This window comes from Podarcis raffonei, chromosome 12 (genome assembly GCF_027172205.1).
Source record: "Podarcis raffonei isolate rPodRaf1 chromosome 12, rPodRaf1.pri, whole genome shotgun sequence".
In the NCBI taxonomy this organism is placed as follows: Eukaryota; Metazoa; Chordata; class Lepidosauria; order Squamata; family Lacertidae; genus Podarcis; species Podarcis raffonei.
The window spans coordinates 24,261,084-24,279,122 of NC_070613.1; the positions used below are offsets into that span (position 1 = coordinate 24,261,084).

General features: G+C 41.7%; 1 protein-coding gene across 1 annotated transcript in view; it reads right to left on the minus strand.

Annotated features, from left to right (window-relative positions):
* Positions 1 to 14,899, minus strand: part of LOC128398384 (macrophage mannose receptor 1-like) — a 50,825-nt gene extending 35,926 nt beyond the window's left edge. Inside the window, exons 1-12 of the mRNA XM_053359395.1 lie at positions 14,751 to 14,899; positions 12,617 to 13,018; positions 10,645 to 10,818; positions 9,276 to 9,281; positions 8,703 to 8,861; positions 8,138 to 8,251; positions 7,689 to 7,832; positions 6,487 to 6,669; positions 5,566 to 5,723; positions 4,273 to 4,386; positions 1,391 to 1,506; positions 148 to 296 (exon numbers count right to left, since the gene is read on the minus strand). Coding sequence (XP_053215370.1) covers positions 148 to 296; positions 1,391 to 1,506; positions 4,273 to 4,386; positions 5,566 to 5,723; positions 6,487 to 6,669; positions 7,689 to 7,832; positions 8,138 to 8,251; positions 8,703 to 8,861; positions 9,276 to 9,281; positions 10,645 to 10,818; positions 12,617 to 13,018; positions 14,751 to 14,811 — 1,780 coding nt within the window. The 5' untranslated portion in view covers positions 14,812 to 14,899. The remainder of the gene's footprint in view (positions 1 to 147; positions 297 to 1,390; positions 1,507 to 4,272; positions 4,387 to 5,565; positions 5,724 to 6,486; positions 6,670 to 7,688; positions 7,833 to 8,137; positions 8,252 to 8,702; positions 8,862 to 9,275; positions 9,282 to 10,644; positions 10,819 to 12,616; positions 13,019 to 14,750) is intronic.
* Between the last annotated feature and the right edge of the window lie 3,140 nt (positions 14,900 to 18,039).

The following is an 18,039-nucleotide window of genomic DNA, read 5'->3' on the forward strand; positions in this document are numbered from 1 at the left end:
GACTGCCCTTTGCGCCTTGGTTTTCAAACATTTTGGAACTCGAACGGTCTTCCAGAACACATTACGTTTGAAAACTGAGGTACGACTGTATATCTATTTTCTCCCTTACCATCAAAACATTTCTGATAGACTTCAGGCAGTACCTACCAGGCATTCCTGAATTCCAGTCGGTGAACAGAACATTGTCTCTATTGATCCATTTAAATGTCCCTTGTTGCTGTACATCTGAAAGGCCAATCCAGAAATATTTTTCAGAACGAAGCCCAACTAGACTAGTCAGGTAGGCCTGTTCATATCTGTAGGGAAGAAGAAGAGAAGAATAGTAGTTTGGATTTGATACCCCGCTTTATCACTACCCTAAGGAGTCTCAAAGCGGCTAACAATCTCCTTTTCCCTTCCTCCCCCACAACAAACACTCTGTGAGGTGAGTGAGGCTGAGAGACTTCAGAGAAGTGTGACCAGCCCAAGGTCACCCAGCAGCTGAGGAGCGGGGATGCGAACCCGGTTCACCAGATTACGAGTCCGCTGCCCTTAACCACTACACCACACTGGAACCATGTGTAATTGATGCATTCAAATGATTATTAATTTCCTACATTTTAAAACAGGCTAGCTCTCATCCAGTCAAAATGCACATTTTGGAATGACAAGAGATAGCTCACAGTGAAAAAATGGAAAATCTTAAGCCTACAGGTCCACTATCACAAAGCAATACATCTGCATGTTGCATTTATCAGCACAATTCAGACAACTCTTTCACAAGTACAAAACAAAAACTACAATGGCATCCCGAGAAAGGAACTGTGAAACAGAAGAATCTCAGCCCAGACTGCACATTAGGCCACAAGTGGCCACATACAGCATAGCATTAAGGATCTTAGAAGGAATTCTAGAAAACATTCACTCACTTTAGACAGAAAAACACAGACTGAGACAATGATTAAATCTGTGGGAAAGACTGCAAGTTCCATGTAGTGCAGATGCTTCGGGAAAGTGAGGCAAGCCACAGATTGAAAATCGAATAGGAAATTCACAAGAAATGAGAGGAGCCGCTCATTCAAGAAAGTAGCTTAGTCGCATGCTGCAGGTCAAATCTTAATATTTGTTATGTGGCCAAAGAATTTAGCATCTTAAAATAAAGGCATTGCACCCTTCATTCACAGAAACAGAAAAGGTTGTTAGTCCTATTCAGAGCAAAGTAGACCCACTGAAATTAATGAGCATGGATAATGCATGTCAATTAATTTCAGAAGGTTTACTCGGAATAAACTTTAGTTGGAAACAGCCTATAGACACAGGAAAGTTATTTTTTTTCTCTTTCATGCCCAACAAGGGGGAGAATAGACTAAAACACGCTCTCCAAACAACAAACCCATAGGCTTCCTTTTACCTGTTCTCCACAGAAGCCAGTGATCCCTTATTTGTTTCACAAAACGTATTTGCTTCTGAAAACGTTGCAGATGTTTGGCTAATTAAATAACAATAGGAACCATGCCTTTTCCAGCCCTGTTGATACAGAAGAACCAACAACCACATGTTACTACAGTATTACAAGTTTGGAGACATTGTGTTTTTGGTAGCAATGTTGCTGAAATTTTACTGAAACAGAGATCCCCATCCAGCGCTAGGTATCATAGAAGTTGTACAGTTGAAAGCAGAATGTGTCAGAATTTAGTTATAAAATAAGATTTCCCTGGATTCCTAGATCGAGATTTTGGGGTGTAATACAAACAGAGGTTTAAAAAAAGAAAACATGCAACAATGTGTGGAAATGCAGGCCTTTAGGCCTTTAAAATATCCCCCTTTTAAATCATTTGCAAAGCTTCCCTTTCCTTCCCCTTTAGCATAGAAAATATTGGGTTGATTGATTGGCAGCTTCGCTTGCCCCCGGAGCCCACACGCTTCCCTGCGTGGCTCTGCTCCAGCGGGCCCTCCCAGCTGCAGCTTAGCAGAGCGATGCACAGCGTAGAAGCAGAAGCGGTGTTGCCGTGTGTGCTTAATAAATCAGGCTGTCTTCCTTATCTTACAAAGAGCTTTATTCTCGTACAGATCAACAGGTCACAGTTCCCAGTGACACAGCACTCATTCTCTGCTTCCTTTCCGTATCGGAGCAAAACACACTCTGAGAGACAGAGTAGAAGAACACTCCCCTCAGTGTTCTAACGCCACGCCTCAGAATGTGAGACGTCACTCAGAACTTCTTAACCCTGTAAGTTCTGACTCTCTCCATACCCCCTCTCGTATCACATTCTGAGAGGACTTGTGAACACACATTTACAGACCTCTGTGTGTTCCACACCTTCCCACCTGCCTGTTGAGCCTCCTCACAAATCTCAGGTTCGCACTGTGCGAGACCAACCCATGCATTTGTGACTCGAAACCTCTCAGGTAGAATTCCCTTTGTTGCCCGAGATGACCGCCTGGGCACAAACTGGGGCCGTCTTTACTGCCTCCCCCCAAAAACTTTGAGGCAAACCAGAGTCACACAGTAGAACCTCTGATGCTTGAACCAGAGCTTTACTTCTCAGCTCTGCCACGCCACTCTCCTGAGGAGAGGTCACCTTGTGACGTATCCCTCTCTGGCGAAAAAAACTCTTTAGAGCAGACCCAGTGACCTCTGAACCTCGGTCACACTTGAATCCCTGCACCTTGGTGGAGAACCTCAGTTCCACCTCCGCAACCCAATCCTTGATCAGTTGCATTGCGTCCTCCTGCGTTCTCAGCGTGAACGCCCAAGAGTTCTGAGTAAAATCATCTGTCAGCGTCAGCAGAAACCTGGCTTTGCCCAGACTTGGCTGTGGCATAGGGCCAAACAGGTCTGCGTGCACAAGCTCAAAAGGCTTTGTGGTTACTCTCTCCACCCTGGGATAACTGTATCCCTTGTTCTTGGCTTTCCTGCAAGCCCTGCAATTTAGAGTTTCACCACATTCTCTTACCTTGCACCCTTTGGTGCACTCTGATAACATCTGCATGTCCTCACAAGACCCATGTGCCATTCTCTTGTGCCACACGCACGCACATGAAACATGAGTGTGAATGGTGGCTTTCCCAGCATTCCCCACTCCCTCCAGAGGTGTTTCTAGAACAAAGAGGTTGTTCTGATTTTTCTCAACACGTACCAGCTGCTTCCCCCCTCTGGAAATTGTACAGACATTCTCCTCAAAACAAACCATATACCCCTCCTGTAAAAGACATGGTACAGATAAAAGACAATGTTTTATCCCTGGCGACAAGTAGACTTCCAGACTTTTACAGGAGGGGTTTTATATATTTTATTTTCCATTCTACTTCTTGATTAATTAACGTTGAAAATTGGGTTCGCAGCATCTTAATATTTTGTTTTATCAAAGTATTTCCAGGTTTCTTAGTTAACTCTTTTTCATTTTTAATGAGTTCGTCAGGTATCTTTTTCTTCTCCCTTAACTTTCTCTGAAACGTATTGTGTTGTATAAAGAAACCTTTCATTACTGCTTTACTAGTTTCCCACACCATATTTATATCAGTTTCCTTATTCAAATTTAATTCAAAATTACCTTTTATAGTTTTTGGGGCTTTTTGTAGAATCATTTGATTATCTAATAGGCCTTCATTCAATTTCCATCTAAATGTTGAATTCCCTTCACTTCTCAAATCCAATAAAATTGCATTATGATCTGAGAGAGTCCTTGGCAATATCTCCACCTTTCCCACTCTTATTGTCATATGTATAGCCACATGTAGACTATTCTTCTGGCATAGCCATATGTAGACTATTCTTCTGGCAGATTGATTTGGCTCAGAGAAAAAAGTGTACTGTCTTTCTAATCAATACTTGAATCTCCAAATATCTATTAGGTTCAAACTTTCCATCAACTTTAAAAAAGCCATTGGGAGTTTCCCTTCTTTTGAGTCTTCTTTTTCCTCATTGTTCTGTCCATTTCAAGGGAAACCACCCCATTCATATCCCCCATTACTATTATTTTCTGATCCATATAATCAAATAATTTTTCCTCCAAAGATTTGTAAAATTTCGATTTCTTCTCATTTGGGGCATATATCCCCACAATTATTATTCTTTTTTTTTTTTTTTTTTTGCCTTGCGACTTTAACTGTACAGCTATCACTCTTCCTTCCTTGTCCTTGAAGATCTGCTGTGGGTCATATTTGTTTTTTATATACAATACTACTCCTCTTTTCTTAATTTTGTCTGATGTTATAAATTCTCTTCCTAATCTTTTATTTATCAACCTTCTTTCATTCATTAAACTACTGTACAGTTTACTTTAGACTTACTTTCTTGCAATTTGGATCAACATTTTCAGGTTCTTCAGGAAGAAATCCCAACGGTTCTCTTTTACAGATGAAGCCAAGTTCCTCTTCACAGAAATAATCTGCCCAATATCCACTCTGGAAATGAAAAAATAAAGAAATAAACATTTCAGTGAAGAAGAATACACTTCCTCATTTTCTTGATGCTTGATGTCTTTTGTGTTGCTACCAAGCTTTCTATTGCATTATCTTGTCCTTAAAAAACATAGTTTGATGCTAGGGAATTCAAATTCTCTTGCTGAATTCTCTTGAATTCTTCAGTTATTGTGCACAATCTTTTGCCTTACAAAATGTATTCTGCAATTTAGTTTTATTAGTTGTGCAATTTATTTGTAATTTTTCTTCTTATGAGAAGCAACAATTAGTCTTGCACTAGAGCGTAACCACCAATGAGTGGAAGTTTTATTCAGCCACATGTTTGGCTTCTGATATTTCAACAAGCAATTCCCACCTTAGTACTGGCACAATAATATCTGTGAAATGCTTCCTCTTTTAAAAACAAAAATCAAAAGACTAAAGGTGACATTCTCAAGAAGATGGTTCTACATGTAGCAGAAGAGAAACAGCGCTGATTGTGACTAACATGAGGTGGAATGGAAATTGCTGCCTCCTTGTAACATACAATTAGGTCTCAACAAGAGCAGTTAGTATGGGGAAAGGTGTCATGTGGAGATGCCCTCCTGACACCAGCACTGCCGCTTACTGGGACAGTAGGACAGACTGGGGTTGTGAAGGTGCACCAGGTGCACCACTATGCACACAGGTCCTGCTATCAGAACGCTCGTTATCCACAAATTTTGTTATCGGAAATGAAGAATTAGTACCCAGACCTCGCTATGCCCACCGCAGATTCAGAAATCCAAGCAGCCAAAATCTTCTCCCTCCTTACTTGTTTGTGCATTTGTGGTCGGTGGAAACCTTTTTTGGGCAGAAACCATGCAGGGAGGGAGAGAGATCGGACAAATCAGGGAGCAGGAGAGAGCAGACAAATCAGTCCCCCCCCTTTGCATCTCTTTTCCTGGTTGGCTGCAGCCATTTCAGGAAGAAACCATGGAGGGAGGGGAGGAGAGTGATTGGACAGATTAAAAATATTCCCATAAGAAATTATGTAAATTGTCAACTTCTTATGTGAATGCTCGCCTAACAAATTCCTGGGAACGCATTGTGTTCGGAAAGCAGGACCTGGATGTATTTGATCTTTCACACAAAACTGAATCCAAGGAAATACATCTTTGTTGGGGGTTCCGTGTTTTTTACCTCCCCATTCATAATGACACAGGCACTTTGCTCATCATTTATGTGTGCGGGTTTTCCTTTCTGCCACTTGGTGAGTCTTACTGCAGAACCATCACTCCATTCATAATACTTCGGAATCTTCTGGTCATTCAGTCCTATCCAGAGAAGATCTGTTGACTCTAAGAACACAAATGCATCTTGTTTATTTGCTCACAGACTTTAATTGCAATAAACTCAGGTGTTTCACAGGATCCTATTATTATTAAATTTGTATACCACTAGGGATAAAGAAAGCTGATCACCAAAGAATTGATGCTTATGAATTATGGTGCTGGAGGAGACTCTTGAGAGTCCCATGGATTGCAAGAAGATCAAACGTATCCATTCTTAAGGAAATCAGCCCTGAGTGCTTACTGGAAGGACAGATCGTGAAGCTGAGGCTCCAATACTTTGGCCACCTCGTGAGAAGAGAAGACTCCCTGGAAAAGACCCTGATGTTGGGAAAGATGGAGGGCACAAGGAGAAGGGGATGACAGAGAACGAGATGGTTGGATAGTGTTCTTGAAGCTACCAGCATGAGTTTGATCAAACTACGGGAGGCAGTGGAAGACAGGAGTGCCTGGCGGTCCATGGGGTCGCAAAGAGTCGGACACGACTAAATGACTAAACAACAACAACAAGGGATGATGGAAGTTGTAGTCCAGAAACAGCTGGAGACCTAGGTTTGGTGAAGTTTGGTGAAGGCTGTAATAGTGCCATATCTCACATTTGGGTCTCATGTTCAATACAGCAGACTGGTGCTTCCCCCTCCCCCCAGGGTGGGAGACTCAGTAACATTCCCTTCTTGCACATGGTAACAAAAATGCAAAACAAAAAACTCTCTCTCTTAATCTCACATATTTAGCAGATACCAGAAGGACCAAACTTTCTAGATATACTTACGGTAGCCAAGCTGAGATATGACAAAGCTGTATTCTTCAATGCTGTGAATACTTATTAAATCTCCATCTTCTTCTCTGCAGGACCATAAAGCATTCTTCCATGTTTTAAGGTCTCTTATAAGTCTGTAACAGTGACCTGCAAATGCAGCCCAGCCATCTGGACATTTAATTGGTTTCAAGCCATCTAAAAAGAGATCAAATTTAAGATAGCATGACTGGAGGATTTTTTAAAAGAAGAAAGTGTGTTATGCTATTAGGATGTCATAGTCTCAATTCCTTAATTTGTGTATATAAAATATATCAGAGGCAAATCTGACAATCAATATTAACAAGACAGAGTAGCCAGTTCTTTACCATGAGGATATTATTGTCAATAGAATTACCAACAATTATTGTATTCAAATACATTTATTTCACCTATGGGAATGTGAGATTTGCTGTGTAATGGCGGCAACAGATGGGAATGCTACCTGTTAAGTTTAATAATACAGTTGATAACTTATTCTTAGCTAATGACAATATATCCTCTGGCATCTCAGTCCAATTGTCAGGGACTGGGCAGAGGAGGAACAGTGGAGACCGCTTCCCCAGCCTGACCCTTCTAGAGAAGAAGACAGTTCAGAATTACAACAGGGGTTTGAGGGAGGCCGCAGCTCAGAGGCAGATGAGGGGGAAAGTTGGGAAATAATGGGAGAGGAGGAGGAGGCAGAGCCAGAGCAGCAGCTGGCTGATACGTTGTTACTAGAAAGCATTCCAGACCCACCATCTCCCAGAACCGGGTGAGCCTTAAATATAGGAGAGCAAAGGGCTCAAAGACAAATGACCCTAAGCAGCTACCGTAGGGGTGGTGGTGCTGTTGATGAATGAGGAAGTGGGAACAAAGGAGGGGTGGAGATTTACTCGGGACAACGTCATTATTCCAAGAGGCTGCATTCCCAAGCCTCTCTCTGTGAATATTGAATGAAAAAGCAGATGGTAATGACTTTTTCTTGTCTTATCCGTTCCTGGCAACCTGCCGTGGCAGTTGGTTCCTGGGCCACCAGACATCAATAAAGTGTTCTATATTGCATATACTGCTACAAACAGCAAAACCTCCACTGCTAGAGATAAGATTTTAAAAAATATAATATTGCCATTGGCAAACTCCACAACTTATGACATAATGAAATATATGTAAACTTCATTCCCAGGTTAGCATCCTACCTGAAGGAATAAAAGAAACATCTAATGAAGAGTTTTCTTTCTTGCAAATGTATCCAAGTTTCTGGTGGCACTTATCATTCTCCCAATTGCCATTCTTAGACAGCATTGATCCACATAATTTTTCTGTTTCTGGGGATGGGCTCCCTTTAAGAAAGAGTGAGAGAAACAATCATTATCTATGCCCTGTGTTAACATAGCAACACTGTATTTATCATTCATTTGGAGGCTCTGCATTTTTAGGAGCACTGCTAAAAAGTAGCTCGTAATGTTTTAAATAGAAATGCATGTTATTTGTTTTCCTGTTTGCAGAAGTATTTATATCTCAAGAGAAAATAGTATTCTTGGAATATCTATACAAGAAACTACAGGGACAAAACACTAAAACACGGGAGAAATAATATATATATTACGATTCAGATAGAATAATATATATATTACGGTTCACTCACCTGGAGCCCAGTTTAAATATCTGAAAGGACGATCACCAATCCACTGCCATCCACTCTCGGCATCAAAGCTGATCAGACCAATCCAGTAGGCAGTAGTCATACTATTTATTAATCCTATTCAATGAAAAGAAAATCAGTTGTCTTGTATTATGTAGCTATGGGATCCATAATTATGAAGCCGGGTGGAAGGAAGCAAAATTAAACCACAACAAAAGTCGTTTCTAGGATGGCAGCTTTTATTCCAGTATAGCTAAATTTTAAGCAGAAATTAATATGATGAAACATTTCATCTAGTATGCTTCATTAGATTTAATCAATTAATTTCTGCTTCTACTGTTGTCAAAGACAGAGGACCTGCTAGGAGATTTGGTAACCATGAATGCAAAGAATAATCTGCAGTGGGATCATTTGAAACGGATGACATTCAAATTAATTCTGCTGGGAGTAAGGGTACTTATTATATTATGTTTATGAAATTGCTCCCTATAGTTGAGACAATATTGATTATGTAGCAAAATATTATTAGAACTGATCACTTCTTTAGGTGTGCTTTATTATGTTCTACCTGTCAGGTACGCTTGTTCATGTAAACTGGTGATGCTCAGTAAATCTGCATTCTGTTGCCGGCAACTTTTTCTTGCTTGGTACCATGTTAGAGCCGAGCGGGAATTGATCTGGTAGAGATTCCCTGTCCAATGGTTTTTGGTCCAGAGGAATTCATCATCTGTAAGCATTGTTAACACTAGTGTCAAATTATAAAATCACAAATGGCAAAGCTAAATCTGCAAGTGAGATAAACCTGATTAATCAAGATACCACTTTTCCAGAGGATACCCAAATCATATAGAGCAGCACCCTGGGCCTCCCTCCATAATAATGTGGCTTCCGAAGCCCCATTTGCAATATTCAAGCATTAAGTGGGGATATCTTCAGGCGCAGCAACTTAAACACATCAATTTCTATTTACGCTTCATGGAACCCTGTGTGCAAAGAGGACTCCAGGTTTCAGGTTAGTTTACATGAGTTGGCTTTATCCCTGTAGACATTCACACCTAATGCATGGATGTATATACAACTCTACCCCACCCACTGCATGAGTCACCACTGGCCAGATCCCAAAACAGGAAGGACCAGACACACTCATCTTTAACAGACCATCACACACAGAGACCATTGTTCTACATAGAAACAAAGGCACATATTTCATTTTAGTAGCTCTACTCAAATTGTACCTTCTGGTTCCCTCTCTTCTTTGGTCTTCTTACTTAAGAGAAAGGATCTGCAGCTGCGTGGTTCATGCAACATCAAAACTTTTTCAGCTGTTCCCCTCTTAACAGCTGAGGGTTGGAAGAAGACCAAGGGACAAATGGAATCTGGCTGCCCCACTTCTGCTCTAGACCTTGATTTTGTCTTGAACTGAACTACATCATCATCTCAATCCCTTTCAAGTTAAGAAGTGCAGACCTAATCCTGTATGGAGCTCTGGCATTCTTTATATTTATTTTACTCTCACTCTTAGGGGAAAGTTCCCCCCACCCTCATCTTCTGCTTATGTTGCACAATCAGTAAAACAGAGGCAATAATGACTATTTCCCTTTTTCTGTGTAGGAGAAACATTCCTCTAAGCAGCTCATACATGATGGCAAAGTAAGGGCCTGGCTTATTCTTATATGTTGTACTCCCCGTGATTTTTTTAAAAAAAATTAAAACTGTATATTATAAATAAACAAACTTGGTTTTACCTTTTACTGGACAATGTCCGCTTAAAGAGTCTTTAGTCACCCCTGTCCAACTGGCTTCCATCTTTTAAAAATTAAAGCTAAGAGTCTAGGGCCCCAGCTGACTCCCCAAAATCTGACCCCTTCTCTGTTGGCAGCCGTGCAGTAATCCCATGAAAACAATACAGAGAAGGTCAATGTGCAGGTAAACTACAAGCCCTGCCTTATGCCTATTCAATGTGTCAAATGTCAAGCTGTAAGTGCATCCTGAAAATTGCAGGTATGCAACTGAAAAAAAAATGCAAAAGCCTATTTGCAAGGGACAGAAGTCTGCCAAGACATTTCTCCCTCTGCTTTGATCTTCTTGCAGCAGGGGAAAGACCTGCAATTGCACACTTTGGAGAATATCAAAATCCTTTTCCATCTAAGCTGCTCCCCACTGAACAGCTGATTGGCTCAAAGGAGATGAGAGGGCCAGAGGAAAACTGGCTATACCCTGCATACAGCAGTTTGCCAACTCTACTGTGGACCTTGCTTTTGGCTTGACATCTGTTCCTTTCAATTGAAGAAGTGTGAGCCTGATCCTGTAAGGGGACCCTGAAATTACTGACAATTCATTTTGTTCTGATTCACAGGAGAAAGATCCCTCTCCCCATTTTCTTCTTAAGTTGCACAACCTGTAGAACAGATATAATAACGACTAGTTCGCTTTTCTCTTTGTTAAGACGAACATTCCTCTAAGCAACAAATGCACAATGCCAAAGGCTCAAACAAACCCTTTTTGTTTACCTTTCGCTGGACAATATCCGGTTAAAGAGTCTCTATCCACATCTGCAGTTGTTCCGCACCAAAGTCGCCCATGTTCATCATTGTCTCTTATGCACTGAGCATACAATTCATTCCGATACTTGAATGGAAACATACAGGGGGCTCCAAAAGAATTGCCTTCTAAGGTATACAGAGCTAAAAGAAAATTGAGTAGATGCAATGATGAAATAATTTTGATCTGTTATGAGATAAGAACAGAAGTTGGTAAGCAGAAGAGATGAAGACAAAGTCCTCAACACAGAATGCCAGATATACTCAGATGCATATGTTGACTTTCTGTGTAGACAGGCTTCCCCATTGACATTAACTAGGTTTTGAACATTCATTCTGTTGCATGAATGCACATGTGCAACTTCCCTTTTAATTGAAGTGGATCATCAGTCCCTGGTGTCCCTAGGAAAGGTTGGGAAAGACTTCTGAATGAAACCCTGGAGAGCTGCTGACAATATGATGTGGATGAGCCAAAGTTTTGACATGGTACAAAGTATCTTGCTGTCTTCCTAAGTCTTTTTGAAGTAGGCTGCATGCTATGCATACTTAAACTCTGGTGCCCATCATGAAATTTCTACACAGGAGTAGAGTTGCGAAATAAACAGAAAGCTACCAACCACCCAGTGTTGGTAAATCTGGCCCCTTGTTGCAATGCAAAGGAAGTGAAAGCATTTCCTGCTCAGGCAAATGGAACTAGTGGAACCAATGAAACAAATGGAACTAATAGAAATTGAATTGATACTGTTGGGCTATATTTCTATCCTTGCATGTCCCCCCACCCGGGTAATTCTTACAGTTTCAAAACATCATTTAAACATCTATTGGAAAGGGTGCATTTGTCTACTGTGGAAGGAGAGATTCAGCAATTTTTTATTTTAAAAAATCCTCATAAGATTTCTCCGTGATTTTAGTATGAATTTCTCCTAATGCACACATTTTTTATATGCAGTTTTGACTAATGCACTTTTTTTGCAGTTTCCCTTACATAATGCATTTTGTATGTTATTTTCACATATATATTCTTTTTTTAATGCACGCTTTCCTATTAGATGCCTTTTTGTGAATACTCGGAGAACAATATCGAAAAATTTTAGAAAATTTTGAAGGGTAGCTGTGTTTCAGTTTTCGTATTGCTTTTCAAAAGTGCAGATGTGGTGGATTCAGCTTTAAATGCAAACTGAATAGAATTTCACACACACACCATCGCTACCCTTGAACCTCCAGGTCTACAGCTCAGAGACCCCAGTCCTGGTAGCAGCATTTTGTGTTTCAAGTGTTGGGCCTCCAAGACCAAAAAATAAAGCCATCCACTTCTAATATGACATGAAAGCTTTCTTAGTACAGTACTTGAATTTGGCTGGATGCAGATTATCACTACAGTGGTACCTCGGGTTACATACACTTCAGGTTACCTACGCTTCAGGTTACAGACTCCGCTAACCCAGAAATAGTACCTTGGGTTAAGAACTTTGCTTCAGGATGAGAACAGAAATCGTGCTCTGGTGGCGTGGCGGCAGGAGGCCCCATTAGCTAAAGTGGTGCTTCAGGTTAAGAACAGTTTCAGGTTAAGAACGGACCTCCGGAACGAATTAAATACTTAACCCGAGGTACCACTGTACTTTGTTAAAGGAAAGAGTAAGATGCTAGTGTGTGTGTGTGTGTGTGTGTGTGTGTGTGTGTGTGTTAGATAGATATAGAAAGAGATGGTCAGAGAGATAAAGAGGCTGGGCTGATACATTTATGTCATAACCATGACAGAAACAAACAGGGCTAAACAGCTGCTCTCCCTTTGCACTGGTGCTGATGAAAACTGGACTCCCATGACTGCTACAAGATGGGTTTTCTTTGGATATGTTTTGAAGTTATGTGGTTAGCACCATGTCTATGTCAGCCTTGACCATCTGGTCATCTAGAGAAAGAGGACAGATTCTCTGAATTTTACCTTCATAGGCCTTAGAGCACAGGCTGTCTTTTGTTCCATAGATCTTCCAGGTACTCTTGCTGGTGGCTACTTTAGAAAGTATAAGACGACTTTTTTGGCCACTTTCGGGATTTAAAAACAAATCCCCCTGTTCAAGTGCAAGGAGGCTGTCATTTCTGCATTCCCATTTCTGAAGTTCAGTCGTCTCATTACAGGGGGAGAGGGTGAGGGCAACCAGGTTTGACTTGGAAGGCACTGCCAGGCACAACTTCACTGCCATGTTCAAAATCTGGTCATCGGAAACCCACTTGAAGTGTTGCCCCTCATTATCCTCATCGCAGTTGTCTACGATGATGGAACCAGATTTCTGAGATTGTATACAGAGCTTGAGGTTTTCATTATATATCAGAAAGCTGTCACTGTCTGTAAAATCAAGAGAGGAAGAATAGGAAACTAGGGAGGAAGTTCCACATACTTTCCAATATCCCAACCACTGGTAGAATGGTAATACCAGGATTCAGAATAAGAGGCAGTAATATTGAAAGAGAAAAGGGAGAAATGCCTTTCATGTTAATACTGTACTTTATTTTCATGATCCAGTACAGTGCCTTATTATTCAGTGGTCAATAAACTATTCCATTTATAAGTCACTAATTTTGATTCTTTGTGGCAGATATAGCTTGCAGCTTATTTTATTCTAAATACTATGCTATTGTTGTTGGCAAGGGACGCGGGTGGCGCTGTGGGTTAAACCACAGAGCCTAGGACTTGCCGATCAGAAGGTCGGTGGTTCAAATCCCCGCGACGCGATGAGCTCCCGTTGCTCGGTCCCTGCTCCTGCCCACCTAGCAGTTCAAAAGCACGTCAAAGTGCAAGTAGATAAATAGGTACCGCTCTGGCGGGAAGGTAAACGGCGTTTCCGTGCACGGCTCTGGTTCGCCAGAAGCGGTTTAGTCATGCTGGCCACATGACCCGGAAGCTGTATGCTGGCTTCCTCAGCCAATAAAGCGAGATGAGCACCGCAACCCCAGAGTCGGCCACGACTGGACCTAATGGTCAGGGGTCCCTTTACCTTTAACTATTGTTGTTGGTATCTATTTTTAAGCAACATTTCATTTTCATGGTGAGGTTTTGTTTTGTTTGTTTTTTTAAATCTTTATAAATAAAACTTCTAAAAACCCTCAACCATGCCAACAGAAATATATTTATGTTATATTTCTTTAATGTGTTTGAAGGACAAAGTAGGCATGTGTGAGATCTGAAATTGGTTCCCTTAACATCTTTCTATTTTGTTAAAACCACAGTGCTGGGGCCAACTTGGTGTGCAGATAGGAAAGAGTGAGTTGATCCTTTCCCTCTCTGATGCCAATTCCATCCGAATCCCCAAGAATTTAACTGTGCAGGGAAAAACATATGACCCTTGTATTGTGCCATATATTTTCATTTAGGTAAAGGTAAAGGGACCCTTCATGAGAAAGAGGCTTCAAAGGGCTGTAAGCAGTATTGTCCTTCACACTGAAGGAAAGCTCATTGATCCAGCAGAGCCCTCCCTTAGCCGAATAGGGAAGACCCCAACCCTCTTGGGGGATCTTTGGCACATGGGGGTGGGAGGGAGATGCAAGGGGAGTGAGAAATGGCAAATGTTGCCCCTTTCCCTATTTCACTGATGGAAGGTTCCACTAGATCAAATAGCTTTGTGTCCGTGCAAAGGATATCGGTGATATATAAATCAGATGCTATTTTATGATGTAAATGCAGATGTTGGATATATTGCTTGTGTAATATTGTTAGATCAAAAAATATTTATCTTATATTTACAATTTATATCTGTATCGTGCAAAAATAAGTAACGGGGAAAAGAAGGGAAAGAAGTAAATTCTTTATTTCAACAATAGAACACAAATAAATAAATTGTATTCAAAACTATGTTAGCCATTAATTTATTGTAATAACTTCCACACCTTTTTATGGTTATAAACAATAAAAATGTTAAACCAATTAACCTTGAATCTAACATTTCATGTATTTAACTTCCTAGCTGTACAACATTAACTTTCTGAAGATGATTTAAATTTCACCAGATAAAATTATGTGAAAGATGCAGCTCCACTTATTGCTAAGGTAACAATGGTGATGGAAGTGAAGAAGAGCTTACCTGATACCTGAAAAGCTGGCTGGATGAGGAGCAAGAGATTTAGGAGCCAAAAGGAAGACATTGGCCACAACCAAACCTATCACACCACTCCCATGGAAATAAGACAAATCAGAGTTTGCTGCTTTTCAAGTACTTCATAAATGAGTCAGGCAGAATGAAATTTTCACTTCTGTGTTTGACATGAAATTCATTGTAGTAGTACAAACGGATTGCAGTGTGTGTGTGCTGACACAGACACACTCACTCACAGATTTTTGCTAACCCATCAGCTTCCACGGAAAAGATCTATTTTTGCATATCATCTTTGGGATATTTAGATTCGTTTCTCATCACTTAGGCTGGTACTTAGGCTCTCTCTTACACACACACACACACACACACACACACACACACACACACACTTTTGCTAACCAGCTTCCATGGAAAAGACCTATTTCTGCAGAAAACCCATGAGTTATTTAGTTATTTAGGCTGGTAGAACTCCACAAGCTAACAAAACAAGGTAACAGTACATAGTGCTAAGGAAGAATGTACATGGGAGATCCTCATTGATAACTATGCTGCTTTTAAGCCATGGCCAAGCTCTGAGAGAGCCGATAGCTGGAGGTCTGATTCTGGCCTCAGGAAATGAAGATGAAAAGGACCAGAGGCAGATCAAAAGGCTATCAATCGTCACTAGCCATAATGGCTATGCTCTGCCTCCACAGTTGGAGGCAATAATGTTCTGAACACTATGTTAAGTATAATTGTTTAATTGACGCTGAAATGGAGAATGTCTGTGTGTATTGTTGAAAAGGTTTAACATGGGGAGATTCCACTAGAGTATTCTAAGTGCTCTCTGAGCTCCTAAATGAGTTGGATCCTTGATTGAGAGAGAGCAACTGTGTGGCTACAGTGAAGACCTTACAGTGATTGTAGACAATGTTCATGTGTTTACTGGAGTCCTTTCAATTTTGTGACAGTGATGTAAATCAGCTTATACAGTGGTACCTCTGGTTACGTACTTAATTCGTTCTGGAGGTCCGTTGTTAACCTGAAACTGTTCTTAACCTGAAGCATCGCTTTAGCTAATGGGGCCTCCCGCTGCTGCCGTGCAATTTCTGTTCTCATCCTGAAGCAAAGTTCTTAACCTGAGGTACTATTTCTGGGTTAGCAGAGTCTGTAACCTGAAGTGTATGTAACCTGAAGCGTATGTAACCCAAGGTACCACTGTATATGGAAAATCCTTGCATTTGCAATTTAGATAAAAACACTGTTAATGGTTCATATTAAATAATTATATTGTTCCAGTGCTCACTTCCTCCTGTAGAGGAAACACTGTGGAAGGAGACAGTCAGGGAGTGGACTGAGGAGGAATAGTGGGAGCCCCCCACTTTTCTGAACCTTTCCAAGGGCAGAAGGACAGTATTGATTTAGAACAGTGGTTTGCAGAAGGGCATAGTCCAGAGTGGAAAAGCTGGGAAATATTGGGTGAGGAGCAGCTAGAAGAGGAAACACCAGGAGAGAGAGACAGCTGGCAGATTCAGTGTCCTTGGAAAGCATTCCTGACTCCACCTTTGCCTAAGACTAGATGGGCTCTGAGAGTGATAGAACAGGAAGCACAAAGGTAACAAGATCAGATTACCCGACATAGGAATGACATAGATTAATGGGGACAGAGGGAAAACCTTTACTGGGAACAACACATTTTTTAGCATGCTATATCTTCCTTTGTATCTTGCTGTGATTATTAAAGAACTTATCTGGTAAGAACTTATCTGGTAAGAACTTTCTTTTGATCTGCATAATTACTGCCACCGGGGGAGGGATCTGATTCCAAGAAGCCTGACAGAGAAGTAATCTAGTCTTGATCCATAACAGGTATGGGGAACATTTTTCAGACTGAGAGCCATATTCTGTTCTAGGAGACTTTCAAAGGACCACATACTAGTGGGTGGAGCAGCAAATGTTAATTTCATACTTCAACAACACATTCTAGACAGGCAAAATACTCAAGGGGGAGGGGGTACAAAACAGGGCCAGTGGCTGGGAAGTGTGTGTGGCTGGGGGAAAGATCCAAGAGTCAGTTAGCGGTTCTGGAGGACCACAGTCCCTAGGCCTGAGGTTCCCCATCCCTATAGTATGGTTGTCAGATGTAAGCCAAGCAAGTTGAAGTGGTGGTTGGGAATAACATCTCTTGTCATGGACTTCCATCATAAGCAGATAGCCAACATCAGCCCTTTGAGGCCCAGAAGTTTCCTCGTGACTGGGAAGGGGAGAGAAACACCACCCTCTTTTGTCTTTAGTTTTTGTTTTTTGCTCTGTTGCTATGGACAAGGGTTGTGTGCTGGGCCCGGAGGTAACCTGAGTAATGCGGTCCTGGTCCGGTCCTGAATCCAAGGGTTCCACGAGGAGTCAGTCCGACAGGGCCAAGGCAGGACACGAGGCAGGAAACCAGGCACAGGATCACAGACAGGTTCTGGGAAACAGCAACATTGCTCCTGCAACCTGGGGCAGGGTCCAGCAGCCTTTTATCTCTGTCAGGGTAACGGCTGGTCCTGATCACCTCCCTGTCTCACCCGAAGGCGAGCACTCCTCCTGCGAGTACTCAGGTCTCTCCTTCTCTCAGACCTCTCAGTCTCTGCAGCTCGGGAGATGTCGGCAGGTTACTAGACCCAGAGGCCGCCTCAGCCTCTCCTGACCCAACTGGTAGTGGAGCAGCTGTAAGTGATTGCCCAGCTGGAGGCAACAAGGTAATCCCTGCATCTGGAGCCAGGGCAGGCTCAGGCCCCTGACTTGGCCCAGCTGGTGCTTGTTGCAGGGGAACCTGTGCAGACTGAGGCTCTTCAGAATCAGGCCCCAGACTAGGTTCAGCTGCCTCCTGAGGCAAAGGATCCGGTGCGGACTGAGACTCCTCTGGCTCCGAGCCCGAGTCCCAGCCATCACAGGTTGGATGGTTCTTGCTGTGGATGCTTGTTGTTAAGTTGCTCAAAAGTCACAGAGTGAGAATCTGTTGGCACAGTGTGTAAGAGAGACAATGTATGTGAGACCCCATTTTATTCCTATGGTCATTAACTCATGATATTGTTATGATTTAACTAAGTTTAAAAGGCTAAACTGCACATTCTCACCATATTATCCCCCCCCCCAGGGTTTACGAAATGCTTTGTAGTAGTAGTAGTAGTAGAAGTAGTAGCAGTAGTGGTAGTTTTGCTATAAGATGTCAGGAATGTAGAAGCAACTGTAAAGAATGGAATGGTGAGAGAAAGGTTTATTCTGTGCTTCACAACTGAAGTAATCCAAATAGCTT